The following is a 15,291-nucleotide window of genomic DNA, read 5'->3' as shown; positions in this document are numbered from 1 at the left end:
TATTATGAACTTAATAAAAAATTGCAACATCATGGAAAGCAAAGTCTTATTACTGACTTCTTGATGACTAAACCAGCCGAAGTATGCAATGAGAATTATACAAATGATGTCCAATAGATTTCAAGTGGTGATGACCTCCGGCCACTTAAAGAACATCTACGAAATGTTATTTCTGAAGACTGTGATGGCGATTAAAATATGCGCTTTATTTTATTGTCTAAAACATTTACGCATTATGTGCAATGAAATTTATGTACAATTTGTAATTTTTAGAATTTTATACGACGTATTTGTCGTAGTTTATGTTTTCTTAACTTACATGAATTACCTGAATTAAATAAAAATATTGTTTTTGTTGGATATGTCATTGTTATTTATATAATTTAAAAAAAAACGACTTCGGAACCTAACTCTACTTTTTCTATGTGATTTATGTCTCGTATAACATTATTTATACAATGCGGCATTTCTATGGAACCTAACATCCGCATTATATGAGGGTTACCTGCATTTAACTTCTGTAGATCTAAAGAAAAGCATGTGACAAGGTGCAAGAGAAAAGTTTTTCAAAACACTACAGTTATATGGTGCAAATGAAACATTACATCAAGCAATACTTAGTCTATTTTGAGTTGAAAATCCAAATTTAGAATCAAAGCACTCCCTTTCGGACATGTATGATGCGCTGCATAATGGGAAGGGCCACTACCCAGATCAGTTTCGATTATATGTTAAAGATACCAAGAAATTTTATACTTGGTTTTAATCCTTCGCCCAAGAAAGCAAAACAATGTTTTGCATGTGATAAACCCAAGGTAAAAAACTTTCTACATCTTTCTTTCATCCAGAGATTTTTATTAATGAGGTCATGCACCTTTTGGCTACTTGTATATGAGTTATATATGACTTCTGATTACTTCAACCTTGGTATCTCTCCCGGGTTTGGCTCCCACTGATGAGACCTCAATAAAGGTCGAAACCAGTCTGGATAGTGGCATTTCCCATTATGTATTGCATCATACACATCTGAAAGGGGGTGTGATTTGAATTATGGGATACTTACTAAGGCAAGTGATATGAAGTCATTAGCCTCTATATACAAATAGCTCAGACGTCAATATATTTCACACACAAAACATTGTTTTTCTTCCTTGGGAAAAGGATTAAAACCAAGTATAAAATTTCTTGGTATCTTTAGCATATAATAAACCCAAGATAAAAAATGTTCTACATACATATATACGAGGACTGTTCAATAAGTAATAAGACTAATTTTACTGTCGCGAAACCACTCATCACAATATTAATTTCTGTGCAATAAAGAAATGTTGCTGTCTGTATTAACAACAGAGGTTAATAGATGGCATATACAGGCTGATGTGACAGTGTCACGTGACTAAACACAAGCTTGTTTCGGTGCACCTACGAGCTGCGACCAGTCGTCGAAATGGAAGCGTCCTTGGAACAGAGTTATGCAATTAAATTTTGTGTGCGTTTGCAAAAATCGGCATCGGACACTTTTAACATGATACGCAAAGCTTTCCACTAGAAGTAATGTCGAGGGCAAGTGTCTTTTGCTGGCATAAAACTTTTAAGGAAGGAAGGCAAAATGTGGAAGATCTTGAACGTGAGGGAAGACCTTCAACGTCCATCACAGAGACAACGATCAACACAGCAGCGATTATCATCAAGGATGGATCACAGAATTACAGTACGCCAGCTGCATGTTGTCTTGAATATTTCTGTGGGAAGTGTTCACTCAATCATGCTGAACATTTGGGACTGAAACGTATTTGTGCCCGATGGATTCCCAAACTCTTGACACCAGAGCAAATGCAGCATCGAGTGGATGTGTGCACAGAATGGAAAGAAAGACTGGAACAAGAAGGCGACAACTTCTTAAAACGCATCGTTACAGCAGATGAAGCTTGGTTGTATCACTATGACCTTACAATGAAACAACAAAGCAGTGAATGGAATCATCCGTCTTTGCCTATCCCCAAGAAAACAAAAACTGTAAAATCGGCTGGTAAAGTTATGACCATAATATTTTTTGACTATGAAGGCATTGTTTACCAACACGCTGTAGAACCCGGGAATACTGTAAATGGCTCATACTATGCGGATGTTTTACGGACAATGGTACAGCACGTCAAAAGGAAGCGTCCATTGCTGAAGAATGGCTTCTTATTGCACCACGATAATGCAAGGCCACATATTGCTGGTGGCGTAGTGGACGTTTTGCAGAAGAACAACATAGATATCCTACCACACCCTCCATACAGTCCTGATTTTGCACCATGCGATTTCTGGCTGTTTCCTCAGCTCAAGAAACCACTAAGAGGCCGCCATTTCGAAAGCAACAAAGCATGTGTAAAAGCTGCAGAGGCAGTTTGAAAGAACTCTCAAAAAACGGACTTTCACATGTGTTTAAGAAGTGGACGTAACGTTGGGACAAATGCATCATGTCTCACGGTAGTTACTTCGAAAAAGACCATGTAATTGATGACGATTAAAGGTAATCTGTTTTCTGTATAAATATAGTCTTATAACTTATTGAACAGCCTCCGTATATATATGTACATATATTATTATTATTATTACGGGCGACTCCAGGGAGTCCTTAGACTCATCGAGGAAGGCACTAAACATCATGTCCACACAACTATACGACATTCTCACAGTATCTATCATACCTTGCCTTGAACTCACTCACCGTCCTAGCACCCACAACAGACTCTGGCAGCTAATTCCACTCATTTACTACTCTAAAAGTAAAGAACCCAGCTCTAACATCCTTGCTAACCACACTCTTGCCCAGCTTCCATCGGTGTCACCCTAATTCTCCCACCACCAGTCCTGATCTCAAAAATATCCTCTGAATTAATCCTATAGAAACCCTTTAGCAATTTGAATATCTCAATCATATCTCCCCTTTTCCGCCTATCAACTAATTTCTGCAACCTACAAATCTTCAACCTGTTCTCATATGGTTTATTCCATAGACCTGCTATCATCTTAGTCACTTGACTCTGGATCCTCTCCACCTTCTCCCCATCAAGAAGGAACCGGTGACCAAATCTGGGCACAGTAGTCGAGATGAGGTCTTATCAAGGCTCAGTACAGAGGTACAATAACTTGCTTGGCTCTGCTTGTCAAAGTATTTTTCAATAATTCTTCAACAATATAATTGTGTAGCTCAGTGGATGTGGCGTTTGCCAACCACCGCACTTGGCCGCACGAAGAAAGACTTGGTTTCGAGTCTAGTCGGCGACTAGAGGAAATTTTTCTAAGCCTTTTTTCGACCGGTTCCCGAGTTAGTCGATCTCTGGCACGGGCAAGCAGGTTTTTCCTCCCGGAAACTCGGGTTTTTCGTCCTGTAAACTCAAGAAAATCGACCGTAGAACCCACATTATTTCAGACATTAAATATATTGTGTTAGGTTTAGGGACCACGAGATGGCAGCACATTTGAGCCGTCTCTCTTCACTGAGTACCGCTTAATTAATGATAGCCTTGGGCCATCTATCTCTGATTGGTACCAGTGGAGATTGAACTGCCCACTCAGTCTCCAAAAGTTAGATAGGGCTAAATGGCCTCGCCTACTCCCCGTATACGGGGAATAAAAAGGCGTTAGCTGATTTTTTCTGATTTTTATAATAAACATAACAGTATAAAACTACTAAAAATCAAAATAAAAAGAATTCAAAATCATTTGCTTTTGAATTCTTACTAAAGTTAATATGAATTTAGAAGCAAAGTGAAAATAAACTAATGGAATAGCTACCTGAATATCAAGTTGCTTCAGCTCTTTCCTTGATTTCACTGCGACACATAGGGCACATTTCCAGTTGCAAGGCACATCGAGTACAAAAGCCTCTGGTAACAGAAAACGTTTTTTTAGTTGTTTTTTTTTCCCTTCCCACTATTTATATTTTAACATTCTAATATATCTAAAAAAAGAATTTTTCACTACAGAATAATGTCAAATAAAATGCAATCTGCTGTAAATCCAATGAAGGAAATGGGATATAGTTCATAAAAATGTGTTATTAAATGCAGTCCCATTTTAACAACTAGGCTTAAATGTTAATTTTAACAAGGTTTCAATTGAAGGATATTAATTTACATATCTGTGTAAAAGTCATGAAGGTAAAAACTTGCAATAACTGAGTGCAGAAAATACATTCAGATTAAAAAAAATGTAAAAAATCAATGATGAAAAAAATTAATACTGAAAAGATCAATTCTGCAAATTTTGGATTTGAAAGAACTGAGGATAAAAAACATGTTATATACATGGGTGCTGGCTATTTCACTAAAATGTCATCAGATGAGAAAAGCCAAAAACTAACTGCAAGTCAGCCACGTAATTTTTTGTGAAATGTGTTATATGCAAGCTTGGTTGGTTCGAGAGTATTATGGAATTGGGCTGGTTTGAGAGTATAGGGGAATAATTTATTTTGTTTAATTGGCAGCAAGGGAGAATATAAATAGGGTATTTTTGTGTTTATGGGCATACCGGGTAATTCCTATTGCTAATGATTCAGAACAATATAATTTGAATTCAGTTTCTTGGAAATCAAGAATGATGGCCTTTTCAATTTCAGGGGTATTTAAGATTGTATTGCATACAAAGATATTTCAGTAGGGGCATTTTTGTTGTTTTCAGTATGTTTTTTCTTTCTTCATATCTGACTATCTACAGGAATATTACAATCTCAATAATGTTCAATTAAGTGAGATTTAATAGAACGAATGGTAGAACCAATATAATATTAAACATTAAAGATTTACAATTAAGATGCTAAGTCATCTGACACATTTTTCTACAGATACTTATAGCAGTTTATATATACTGTTTTCTAGTGTCTCAAGTATATACATATATATATATATATATATATATATTAAAGCAACATAGTTCAAATTTATACATTATCAATGCAGTATATTTATCAGTTTTGTCTTTTTATGCTTCATAGCAGATTACAGGCATTTATAGTACTTTGCAATTTGGTATATATATATATATATATATATTATTTCACCCAGATGACCAAATGAAAACTGTATGCCTATTCTACCTGGAAACTTCAAGTAAATGGTATATCACTGTCATATGTATATGAGCAGAATTTAAGATAAAGTTATGCACAAGGAAAGGATATATATATATATATATATTAGGGTTACCAAGTAATTTTATAAGCTTGGTTATTTAACTCCTAATCCCAAGTATGCAAACAATTAAGTTTGTGCCTGAAACATAATTCAAGTCTAAAGATGGTATAACACCAGGGCAACTCATTGTAAAGGTGGGAAAATAGTGACCAGAGCTTTACCCACCTTTACAATGAGTTGCCCTGGTGTTGTACCATCTTTAGACTTGAATTATGTTTTAGGCGCAAACTTAATTGTTTGCATACTTGGGGATATAGGAGTTAAATAACCGCTTATAAAATTACTTGGTAACCCTAATATACAGTATCCCCAAGTTAAAAAAATTAATTATATATATATATATATACACACACACACATTCAGGAACATTGAAGCCTTAAAGCCTTACAATTATTCTCGGTTTTAGTCATTAAATCTCTTTATAAATATATATATATATATATATATATATATATATATATATTTAAAAATGAAATAATTATTAACAATTTATAAACATATAATGAAAAGAATAAATAATGAATTAAAATGAAGAATAAAAATCTGCAATATGAAACATTTCAGCAATCATTTTGATGAGTTTGTCATTAAGGTTCTGTATATACCACTTTACCATTCCAGGCTTTGATATGGTTGGAGAAATTTAAAAACTTCATCAGGAAATTAAAGTACACCATCATCAAAATGTCAACCTACTCTCTAAAACTGGGGTTGGCAAAATTTTTAGACCATTGACCCCTTCATGGAATCACTGATCCCTCATCGACCTCCATGTTAAATAAATGAATAAATGCTATCAATAATAAATTTCTCAATTTAAAAACAATAATAATTCCTTCACCCTTTTACTTCATTACTGCTGCTTGATAAGAAATATTTAAAGAAAATACTTAAAGAAATTTATAAAGAACATTAAAAGTGTACTTACAATTTATTGATTTACTTGGAATGGGTAATGAGAAGGATGTGTTTGATGAATAGTTGCATGTTTACTAGGTGTTACTCAAAATCGTTTTAGGTGTTTATTGACCTCCTTTTAATCCCTAGATATTTATTGACCCCTTGGATAGCCACATCAACCCCCAGGGGTTGATAGATATCCACCACTTTACTGACCCCTAAAAAGGTTAAGATATTCCATATGTCCTTCACAAAAGAGAGACACCAATTACAACTACCTATTGCATTAAGGACAGCCTGTGTATGCCAAACACTGTAAAAATGTGTGAGGGAAGCAGGAGATAAATTGTATGTTTATTACTATTATTTTAAATATACCCCCCCCCACGTAGTAATTCTGACAAGTGGCCCCTGGTGGTATTGGCACAGATTACACTAATGTTCTAGGATTAACTCAAAATATTTTCGTTGCAAAAAAAGATATCAAGGAAGTGATTTATAATCACTTTTATGTTGAATCCATACATGTACACTTGTGGAATAAATGCGCAAAATTAAATTTGCTTTATTTCCCTCCCTCTCCTGGCAGGCCATTTTAGCAACAGAGAAGTTCTAGCTATCCCCTAGGAAACTAAAGCCAGGTGGCCGCCATCTGTGCAAACCACGACCGTTATCGCGGTGTCCCCCTGACCCACGGGGGAAGTGGAAAGAGGCACGACCCATTTCTTTTTGCTTTTCAGTAGTAGGGTGAGGACAATAAGCTTCATTCCCAGCAGACAATAATTCTTTTCCCTCCCCGAGTCTTGTTTTTTTATACAGCGGTTGAAGCTGAGTGACCTTGCTACAATGAAGGACTTGCCATTCCTAGCTTTAGTCTTGTTTTTCATTATCTAGCGATGATTTTTTATCGTCTTTTTATCGCGTTATCCTGAGTGAAAAGAATGAAGGAAGACTGGGGAGCGGCGATTTTTTTTCTTCTCTTTACATCCGAACTATACTGCTACCGCTCGGAAAGGCCAGACGGCTGTTAAACACAACTACCGGAAGTTTATGCAAAGGCGGAAGTATTTTACTCTCGGAAGTTTTCTAAAAGTTGCTAAAGTAAGGAGGGTCGTGCGTGATAACTTCTTCCTAATGATTCTCAAAACCTTCTTTCGTCCTCAATCAGGGTGCTGAACCCAAATATTTCTTGGACGATCTTTTTCATTAGTCCTGTACCATTCGTTTCCGCAGTATTTTACAGGTCACAATATGGCAAACATTCAGCCAGTAAAGTATGAATATTAAGATTTCAATCTATTTCAGTATTTAATGCAATTAGTTATAATAGTGGAGAATCAACTTTTCGTGCAAAATTCACGATTCCGCAAAATCATTACAAGACACAACAGACATTTTATTTATTCTGCCTAAAGCCGTGTTAAATAAAAACCGAATTCTTGTTACACAATTTTAAGATCACGGGGGGGGGGGGAATGCACCCCAGGTGACATTTTATAAACCGCATTTATAAGTTAATTCGCACATTATTTGGATTTAAGTATTTAAAACTGGGACCATGAGTCACGAATAAATTCATGACTTGAAATTTGCAACACTAAATCGAACTAATTAAAGAGAATATAAATCGCTTTCCTTAAATTTACAAGGCCGACAGCATTTCAATTTGATGATTTGCAAAGTAAAATTACTAAGCTATTGTATTTTACAAAGCAAAACAAACAGAAGTTTATATAGTAAGAAAACCCTCAGAGACTTTTGGAAAGATATATCTTGCATTGTACAAAGAATGTAGTGCAGCATGGGGTGCGAGAAAAGCGTTTGAATGAAGCTGCCGAAATATGTTCAAACATTAAACAGGACTTTATAAAGGAAAGGCTTCAAGAGGTTGGTTACAATATAGCGCTGCTAGCTAAAGAGTTCGAGTTAAAGATTGACATTGAAAATATGGACAGAGCCAGAGGCACAAAATCTACAGAAGAAAAAGAACATGAAGAAATCGACTCCCCACAAAGTTACAGTGAAAAAAATTGGCAGAGGCATTTGCCTCTGTTAAGGTAACTCGATTGTTCAAAGACCCCCAGAATGCAGAGAATCAGCATCGTAGACAGACTGAATGATGTAAACTGCAATGGCTTGTTACAGATAATTCACACATATTTAAGTTGGACATAATGCACACCTTTTTAAAGAAATCCACTCCAAAGCTGTCGCTTCACTTCTGAAAATGAGCCTAGACTTCCATAAATTATGCATCTGGTGCACTTTGTTGCAATTCCTGAATTTCAAGACCGTTGATTACCTGATCCTCTTCCTTCCCTGCCTCTTCTGATGAATTGTCCAATTAATAAATCAATAGTATGAAGAATTACACTTGCTGGTGTTTTCAGCTGATTATTTTAGTAGTAAATGTACAAAGCATTGCACACATTCATGTTTCATTATTTATTACAGTACAGCACTGTATACCGTAATTTTACGTTACGATCTGCGTATTGTATTAAAAAGAAATCCACACATTTCAGCATTCAGTTATGTTCATTTTTAACATATTCTTAGGATTCATATAGTGATTTCTGACTTAGGACTGATTGACTATACCGCATATATATGTATATGCGGAGTTGTAGAGTGGGTGCCCTCCCTCGATGAGTCTTTGGACTCCTTGGAGGTGTGACGTAATAATAGTCGTGAACGTTCATGTTCAGAGGTGCAGGAAAGCTATGGCATTGAGGCAGTCGCCAGTTTCGGGATATGCGATATGTATATACATCGCAATCAATTATTCCACTGCCATTAGTAGTATTTAATATTCAAAATATGAATGGCGACCTTCTCTCTCTCTCTACGCAAGGTGTTTCGTTGGTATTATTTTCTCTAAATGCACTAATACACAGGACACCGTCGCCAGATTAGATCGCGCCCTGAGACAAACAATTAAATATCACCCCTGATGGATTATAAAACAAAAATATAAGAACATCTCCAATTACTATTTTGTTTTTATTACAAGAGAAACGTTACGCAAAACGATTACATAATATTAATTAAATGTTTGCTCTACGGGGATATCGCAAAATCAGGGTCGGGTTTAGATTTGCTGAGGCCCTAAGCTGTAGCTTTTTTAGCTTATACGTAAATCCGGCACTGCGCACAATAAAACTGTTATTGTGTTACTGTTTAAAAGCTCTTCTGAATTTAAATTATAAGCTGTCGGGCCTCTATCGATATAGCTGCTTGACCAACCAATCTTTCTTGGTCATTGTTCTTCGTCAATAATTTTAAATTAGTTTGAAAAAACTTCTTTCCGCACTTGCTACGTTGTTAGCGTAGCGACGGCGCCTACCGCAATATGGCTGAACGAGCGCCCTTATTAAGCCGCGCCATGAGGCAGCTGCCTCTATACTACACCCTGTCGACGGTACTGCTAATACATCATCCTGAAGGTGGTTACTTCTGAATAAACAATTTGGGGATGAACTGTTGCCTAACCTAAATATATCTTTGTCATTATACAGTATGTAAATAAATTGCTAGAAAGTATTATACTAACATCATAACTTGTGTCTATGTTTAAACAATAATGACAATTGAGGAAGGATTATAAATAATCTGCTGTAACATCCCAAGTACCACTGACATCATGCATCAATCAAGAAAATGTTTTACCACATACACACAAAAAAAGCGCATGTTCATGTGTATATTCCCCTCCTTTCCCAACCCAATACAGTACTAATGCACTATAGGTTGATCAACCAACCTCTCGTATATGGACACACAGAAACGGTGTACGAAAACTATCTTTATAACTTTGATGCTAAATGAGATTTTTACTAAAACATAGAATTACCAAGAAAATTTTGACACAGAAAACCCAAATTTTTATTATTATTAAAGCAACAAGTCACAAATATTCAATATGAGCACTATTAGCGATTTGTAAACACCCAGGACATTAATGATATGAGTTTAGTTTAATCCTTTATCCAAGTGTGAGCAAACAAAGTTTGCACCTGAAAGTGTCTTCAGGACTGGGGTAAGGTAGTACAACACCAGGAAACTCGTTGCAAAGGTGGAGTAGGCTCTCATCATTCCTATCTCAGTATCTCCCATAATGCAAAGCACATCTCCTTGAGCTAAGGTGGTGCAACACCAAGCATAGCATTACACATATCCGCAAGGAGATGTGCTTTGCATTATGGGAGATACTGAGATAGGAATGATGAGAGCTTTCTCCACCTTTGCAACGAGTTGCCTGGTGTTGTACTACCTTACCCCAGTCCTGAAGACACTTTCAGGTGCAAACTTTGTTTGCTCACACTTGGATAAAGGATTAAACTAAACTCAATATGGTCTAACCAAGTGAAAAATAAACTCTCACCCCAGGATATTAATCCAGATGCTGCCATGTACATTGCAACGTATCCACTTCAATGCTTTCAATAGTAGTTGTGATTCTCGCCTTCAGATCTTCAACGTCTGTCACCAAGCGTTGTACACACGATCACTGACGAATCTCCAAAGAAAGCGATCACAGGGTGTGATGTTTGGCGAACTAAGCCAATTCACCTGTTTGGGAACGTCTTATTCAGACTCACGGACGATCAACGCCCAATGTAGAGGTGCGCCATCTTGCTGAAAGATGATACATGGTTGCAGTTTTTCCAATTGTGGATAGACAGTGTTCTAACATGTCTAAGTAGGCGTTGGAGGTCATTGTTGGTTTACTGAAGAAAAAGGGTCTTCTATACTTTTGGAGAAAACACAGAGTATACTCACGAAAAAAAAAATCAGACCTTGGAAGGTATTCAAAGGCACGCGTTCGGCGATTATTATATAATAATAATAAAAATATTCTAGAGATAATCCCAATATCTCGATCTCACCCCTTTTTTTCTGTGGGGAGGATTATGGAAAAATCGTGTTTACAGCTGCAAAGATTGGAGAAAATGTGAATGATAATACAACAGAATGCATAAAAGATTTCGCTTGCCATATGTTTTTCAGTTTGTACATCAGTTGAGAGATGTCGCTCATGTATTGATGCTGATGGTGAGCATTTCAGACATTTAAACTAAATTTATTTTGAGGGGAAAAAAAATCTATCACTTGGCTTTAAAATGTGATAAAGTAAACTGAAATCGTGTATGTTGTTCAAATATAAAAAAAAAAAAAAAAAATCAGCTAACGCCTTTTTATTCCCGTATACGGGGAGTAGGCGAGGCCATTTAGCCCTATCTAACTTTTGGAGACTGAGTGGGCAGTTCAATCTCCACTGGTACCAATCAGAGATAGATGGCCCAAGGCTATCACTAATTAAGCGGTACTCAGTGAAGAGAGACGGCTCAAATGTGCCGCCATCTCGTGGTCCCTGACCCTAACACAATATATTTAATGTCTGAAATAATGTGGGTTCTACGGTCGATTTTCTTGAGTTTACAGGACGAAAAACCCGAGTTTCCGGGAGGAAAAACCTGCTTGCCCGTGCCAGAGATCGACTAACTCGGGAACCGGTCGAAAAAAGGCTTAGAAAAATTTCCTCTAGTCGCCGACTAGACTCGAAACCAAGTCTTCCTTCGTGCGGCCAAGCGCCGTGGTTGGCAAACGCCACATCCACTGAGCTACAAAGGCTCTAAAAGACTACATAATTTTGAAACACCATATATTAATACATATATTATTTTCGAAAAACAAACGCTTTCGTAATATAACGCGTTTTTTTTTTTTTTTTTTTTTTTCAATGGGATAATTTCTACAAATGTTAAAATATCCCGAAACTGGCGCCTTTGGCGACTGCCTGAATGCCATAGCTTTCCTGCGCCTCTGAACATGAACGTTCACAACTATTATTACGTCACACTTCCAAGGAGTCCAAAGACTCATCGAGGGAGGGCGCCCACTCTACAACTCCACTACTCAATCCACCAACTACAGCGAACCGCATTATCTACAACAACGCCATCTGCTGCCCACCACCACTAGTATTTTCATAACCACAAACACCCATACTTATGGCGGAATTCGAAGCCGAAGCCTTTTGGCTGGAGAACGGATATGCTAACCACTCGGCCAACCAGACCGGCAAAAAAAAAAGGATTCAATCGAGGGAGGGCGACTCTACAACTTTTCGTCCCCACCACTAAAATCCTCAAACTACAACGAACCACAACTACCATCATCATCATCTACACCAGGGGTGTTCAACCCGTCGATCGCAGAGCGATTTTTGGTCGATCTCTTGTGTATTCCTCCTTACTTACAAATTTAATTAAAACCGAAAACATAAACTCGATTGTAGCTTAAATATTCCAAAGCACAGTACATCGATTTTTACTTAGGTTAAGTCCCATGTGAATATTGTAAAAAAATAAACTTTGTTTGTCTCGGTATAGTTTGTATTAGATGTTTTTGTAAATAACACTTTTGAAGCTAACTGTATATACCGCTTTAATAAGAATATGTTAGTGTTAAAAACAAAGGCAATGTTTTTGTCGCCGAGCTGTACTTGGCGGCATTAGAAAGATTTATTGAAACTTGTATGTATGAGAAAGGCTTGCAGGCTTTAAATGTAAACATCTTCGAAGTCAGTCAGAAAGAGTTCAAACAACTTTCCGATGGCCGGCAACTTATAATCAAAAGAAAGCAGAGGAGAACAAAAGGCGTGCTGAACTTGAAACCTAAGATGAAAGACTCATACCGATTCTTTGGGAGTTGCCAAACTTCATGCGAGGTCTCAGAGGAGGCCTAATAAAAAGGGACTGAAGCAAGCAGAAGGGGTCCCGGTTCCAGGAATTGCTGTCAGAGAGGATGCCGTCCGGTCCAGAGTGGCCGTCAGAGAGACTGCCCGGATCTACGTTGCTTGAGAGAGGAGTTTCCCGCTTCCAGAAAGGAGCTTCTCGGTTCGCGACGTCGCTAGAGAGAGACTACTTCTAGGCCGCAGACAAGGTTTCAAATTGCCAAAAGGAATAGTTCCAATTGCCTGAGAAAAGTTTCCAGGCCAGGTTAATGTCAGACATTCACCAGTGTGGTGCGTTTTCATTACAATTTGATGAATCAAACGACTTCACTGATATTGCTCAGTTAATGGTATTTATTCGCATGGTATTTCAAGATTATTCAAGTAAAGTACTTTTGAAAATTATACCATTATTGGGAAGGACTAGGGGAGAAGATATTTTTTCGGCATTTGATGAATTTGTGAAACAACAAATTTCCGCTTTTTAAACTTGTGTCTATTACTACTGATCGTGCTCCTGCAATGATAGGTAATAAATCAAGCTTCATTTCATTATGTAAAAACGATGACAAATATCCAGATTTTTTAACGTACCACTGTATTATTCACCAACAAGTACTGTGTAGTAAAAGATTAAACACAAAAGATGTTTTGGATATTACATTTAACATTGTAAATTCTGTTCCAAGAAAAGCCCTGCAACGGCGGTTATTTAAATTACAGGGGCAGATGGATAGGGAACTTCGGTTATACAATAATGTTCGCTGGCTCAGCAGAAGTCAATTTTTTGAAAGATTTCTTGTATTAATTAACGATATAAAAATTTTCTTGATGAAAAAGGAGATATTTATCCACAATTGAGTGATAAAAGATGGTTGTTACACTTATTTTTAGCAGATTTCTGTACGAAATTAAGCAATTTAAATTTAGAGTTACAAGGTAGAGATAAAAATTTAATTGACATGTTAAGTTCAATAAAAACTTTCCAACAATATTTACCTTTATTAAAGAAAAATATAAATGACCGCGAATTTAGACATCTCCCATATTTATTAAAATTTTTTGAACAAAATCAAGAAATGCTTCGCTATGATTTAAAAGAATTTATTCGCGAAATACAATTAGTTGAGGAAGAAACAAATTTATGATTTAAAGATTTTAATAAAACTGAAATGATTGCATCTTTTATCAATAATCCATTTCCAGAAAACTTGATCACGGAAATTTCAAATAAAATTAGTGGGCTGCTTGATATAAACCAAGCTGAAGTAGAACTTGAGATAATAAACATTCAGAATAGTTTACATTTAAAATCAATAAACAATGAAGTCATTTGGAAGTATGCACACGAAAAATTCCCAATATTAACTGATATTGTGCGAAAAATTCTGTTGTGTTTCGGATCGACATACTTGTCAGAATCCGCTTTTTCAAATATGACCGTCATAAAAAATCAATTAAGAAACCAAATTACAAATGATCATTTGGATGATCGTTTGCGATTGGCCACTTCTTCATATCCACTTGACTATGAAAATATTGCGAGGTCCAAACAATGCCAAATTTCACATTAACTTTTTTTTTTTTTTTAATCAACCAGCATTTCCTGTAACTTGTGAGTTTGTAATCAACCTGTTGTTTTTCTAACTTTGGTTTTCCAAAATAGAGAAATAAATATTTTATTCCAATATACAGTAAAACCCCGTTTTTACGTTCCCGCAATTTACGTTTTCCTGCTATTTACGTCATTTTCTATTGGTCCCGCCTTAAAGCCTATTCTCACGATGTATTGTTTTCCCCATTAACAACTTGATGTAGACGTTATTTCCCGTGATTTGCGTTTTTTTTTCTCGATGGCAATACCGATTTTCGAATCGATTTCAGCGGAAATCTGCGCATTTCTGTTCTCAGGTGGCGTTGCTTTCGGCTGTAGTTTCGTTTCCGCCATAACGGTGACTTGCGCGCATGCAGCACTGTTACCGTGATTTTTCAATCACAGTACGAATTGATATTGCAGAATTTCTGCAACGTAATTTAGCGTGTGAAAGTTGCTTTCAAGTTGCGGTGGTGGATTATCCATGTTAGTAACATGGGAAAAAAGAACAGAAAATGTATTTCGGTAGAAGAAAAGATGGCAATTCTGCGACGTGTAAATTGGCATGCCGGAACACGTGTGCATTTAGCATAAGACGTTGGACTCTCCGTGTCCACTTTGAACACGATAGTAAAAAACAGGTCAAGCATATCAAGCATTGAAGTCAATGCAAAGCAATCTGGCGCTAAGTGAAATAAAAAAAAAAAAAAAAAACATCCAACAATTAAAGATTTTTTAAATAGATAAATGTAAATACATTGTAAATTCATTTATTTTCAGTTATTAAATTTTGTAATCTAGTATGTAGACTCACATACTAGCAGTAAATCATCTTTTCGCTTTTTTTAATGTTTTTTTTTTTTTTTTTTTTACAT

At 36.4% G+C, this 15,291-nt stretch overlaps 1 protein-coding gene across 1 annotated transcript in view; it reads right to left on the bottom strand.

Moving 5' to 3' along the window:
- The window catches only part of LOC150103427 (RING finger and SPRY domain-containing protein 1-like), a 358,201-nt gene that overhangs the window by 19,089 nt on the left and 323,821 nt on the right, over window positions 1-15,291 (bottom strand). The window contains exon 15 of the mRNA XM_090397430.1: window positions 3,787-3,878. Coding sequence (XP_090253556.1) covers window positions 3,794-3,878 — 85 coding nt within the window. The 3' untranslated portion in view covers window positions 3,787-3,793. The remainder of the gene's footprint in view (window positions 1-3,786; window positions 3,879-15,291) is intronic.

This window comes from Typopeltis vanoorti, chromosome 9 (genome assembly GCF_054136105.1).
Source record: "Typopeltis vanoorti isolate ZY-2024b chromosome 9, IOZ_Tvanoo_1.0, whole genome shotgun sequence".
Lineage (NCBI taxonomy): Eukaryota > Metazoa > Arthropoda > Arachnida > Uropygi > Thelyphonidae > Typopeltis > Typopeltis vanoorti.
This window is presented reverse-complemented; position numbering and strand designations above follow the sequence as displayed.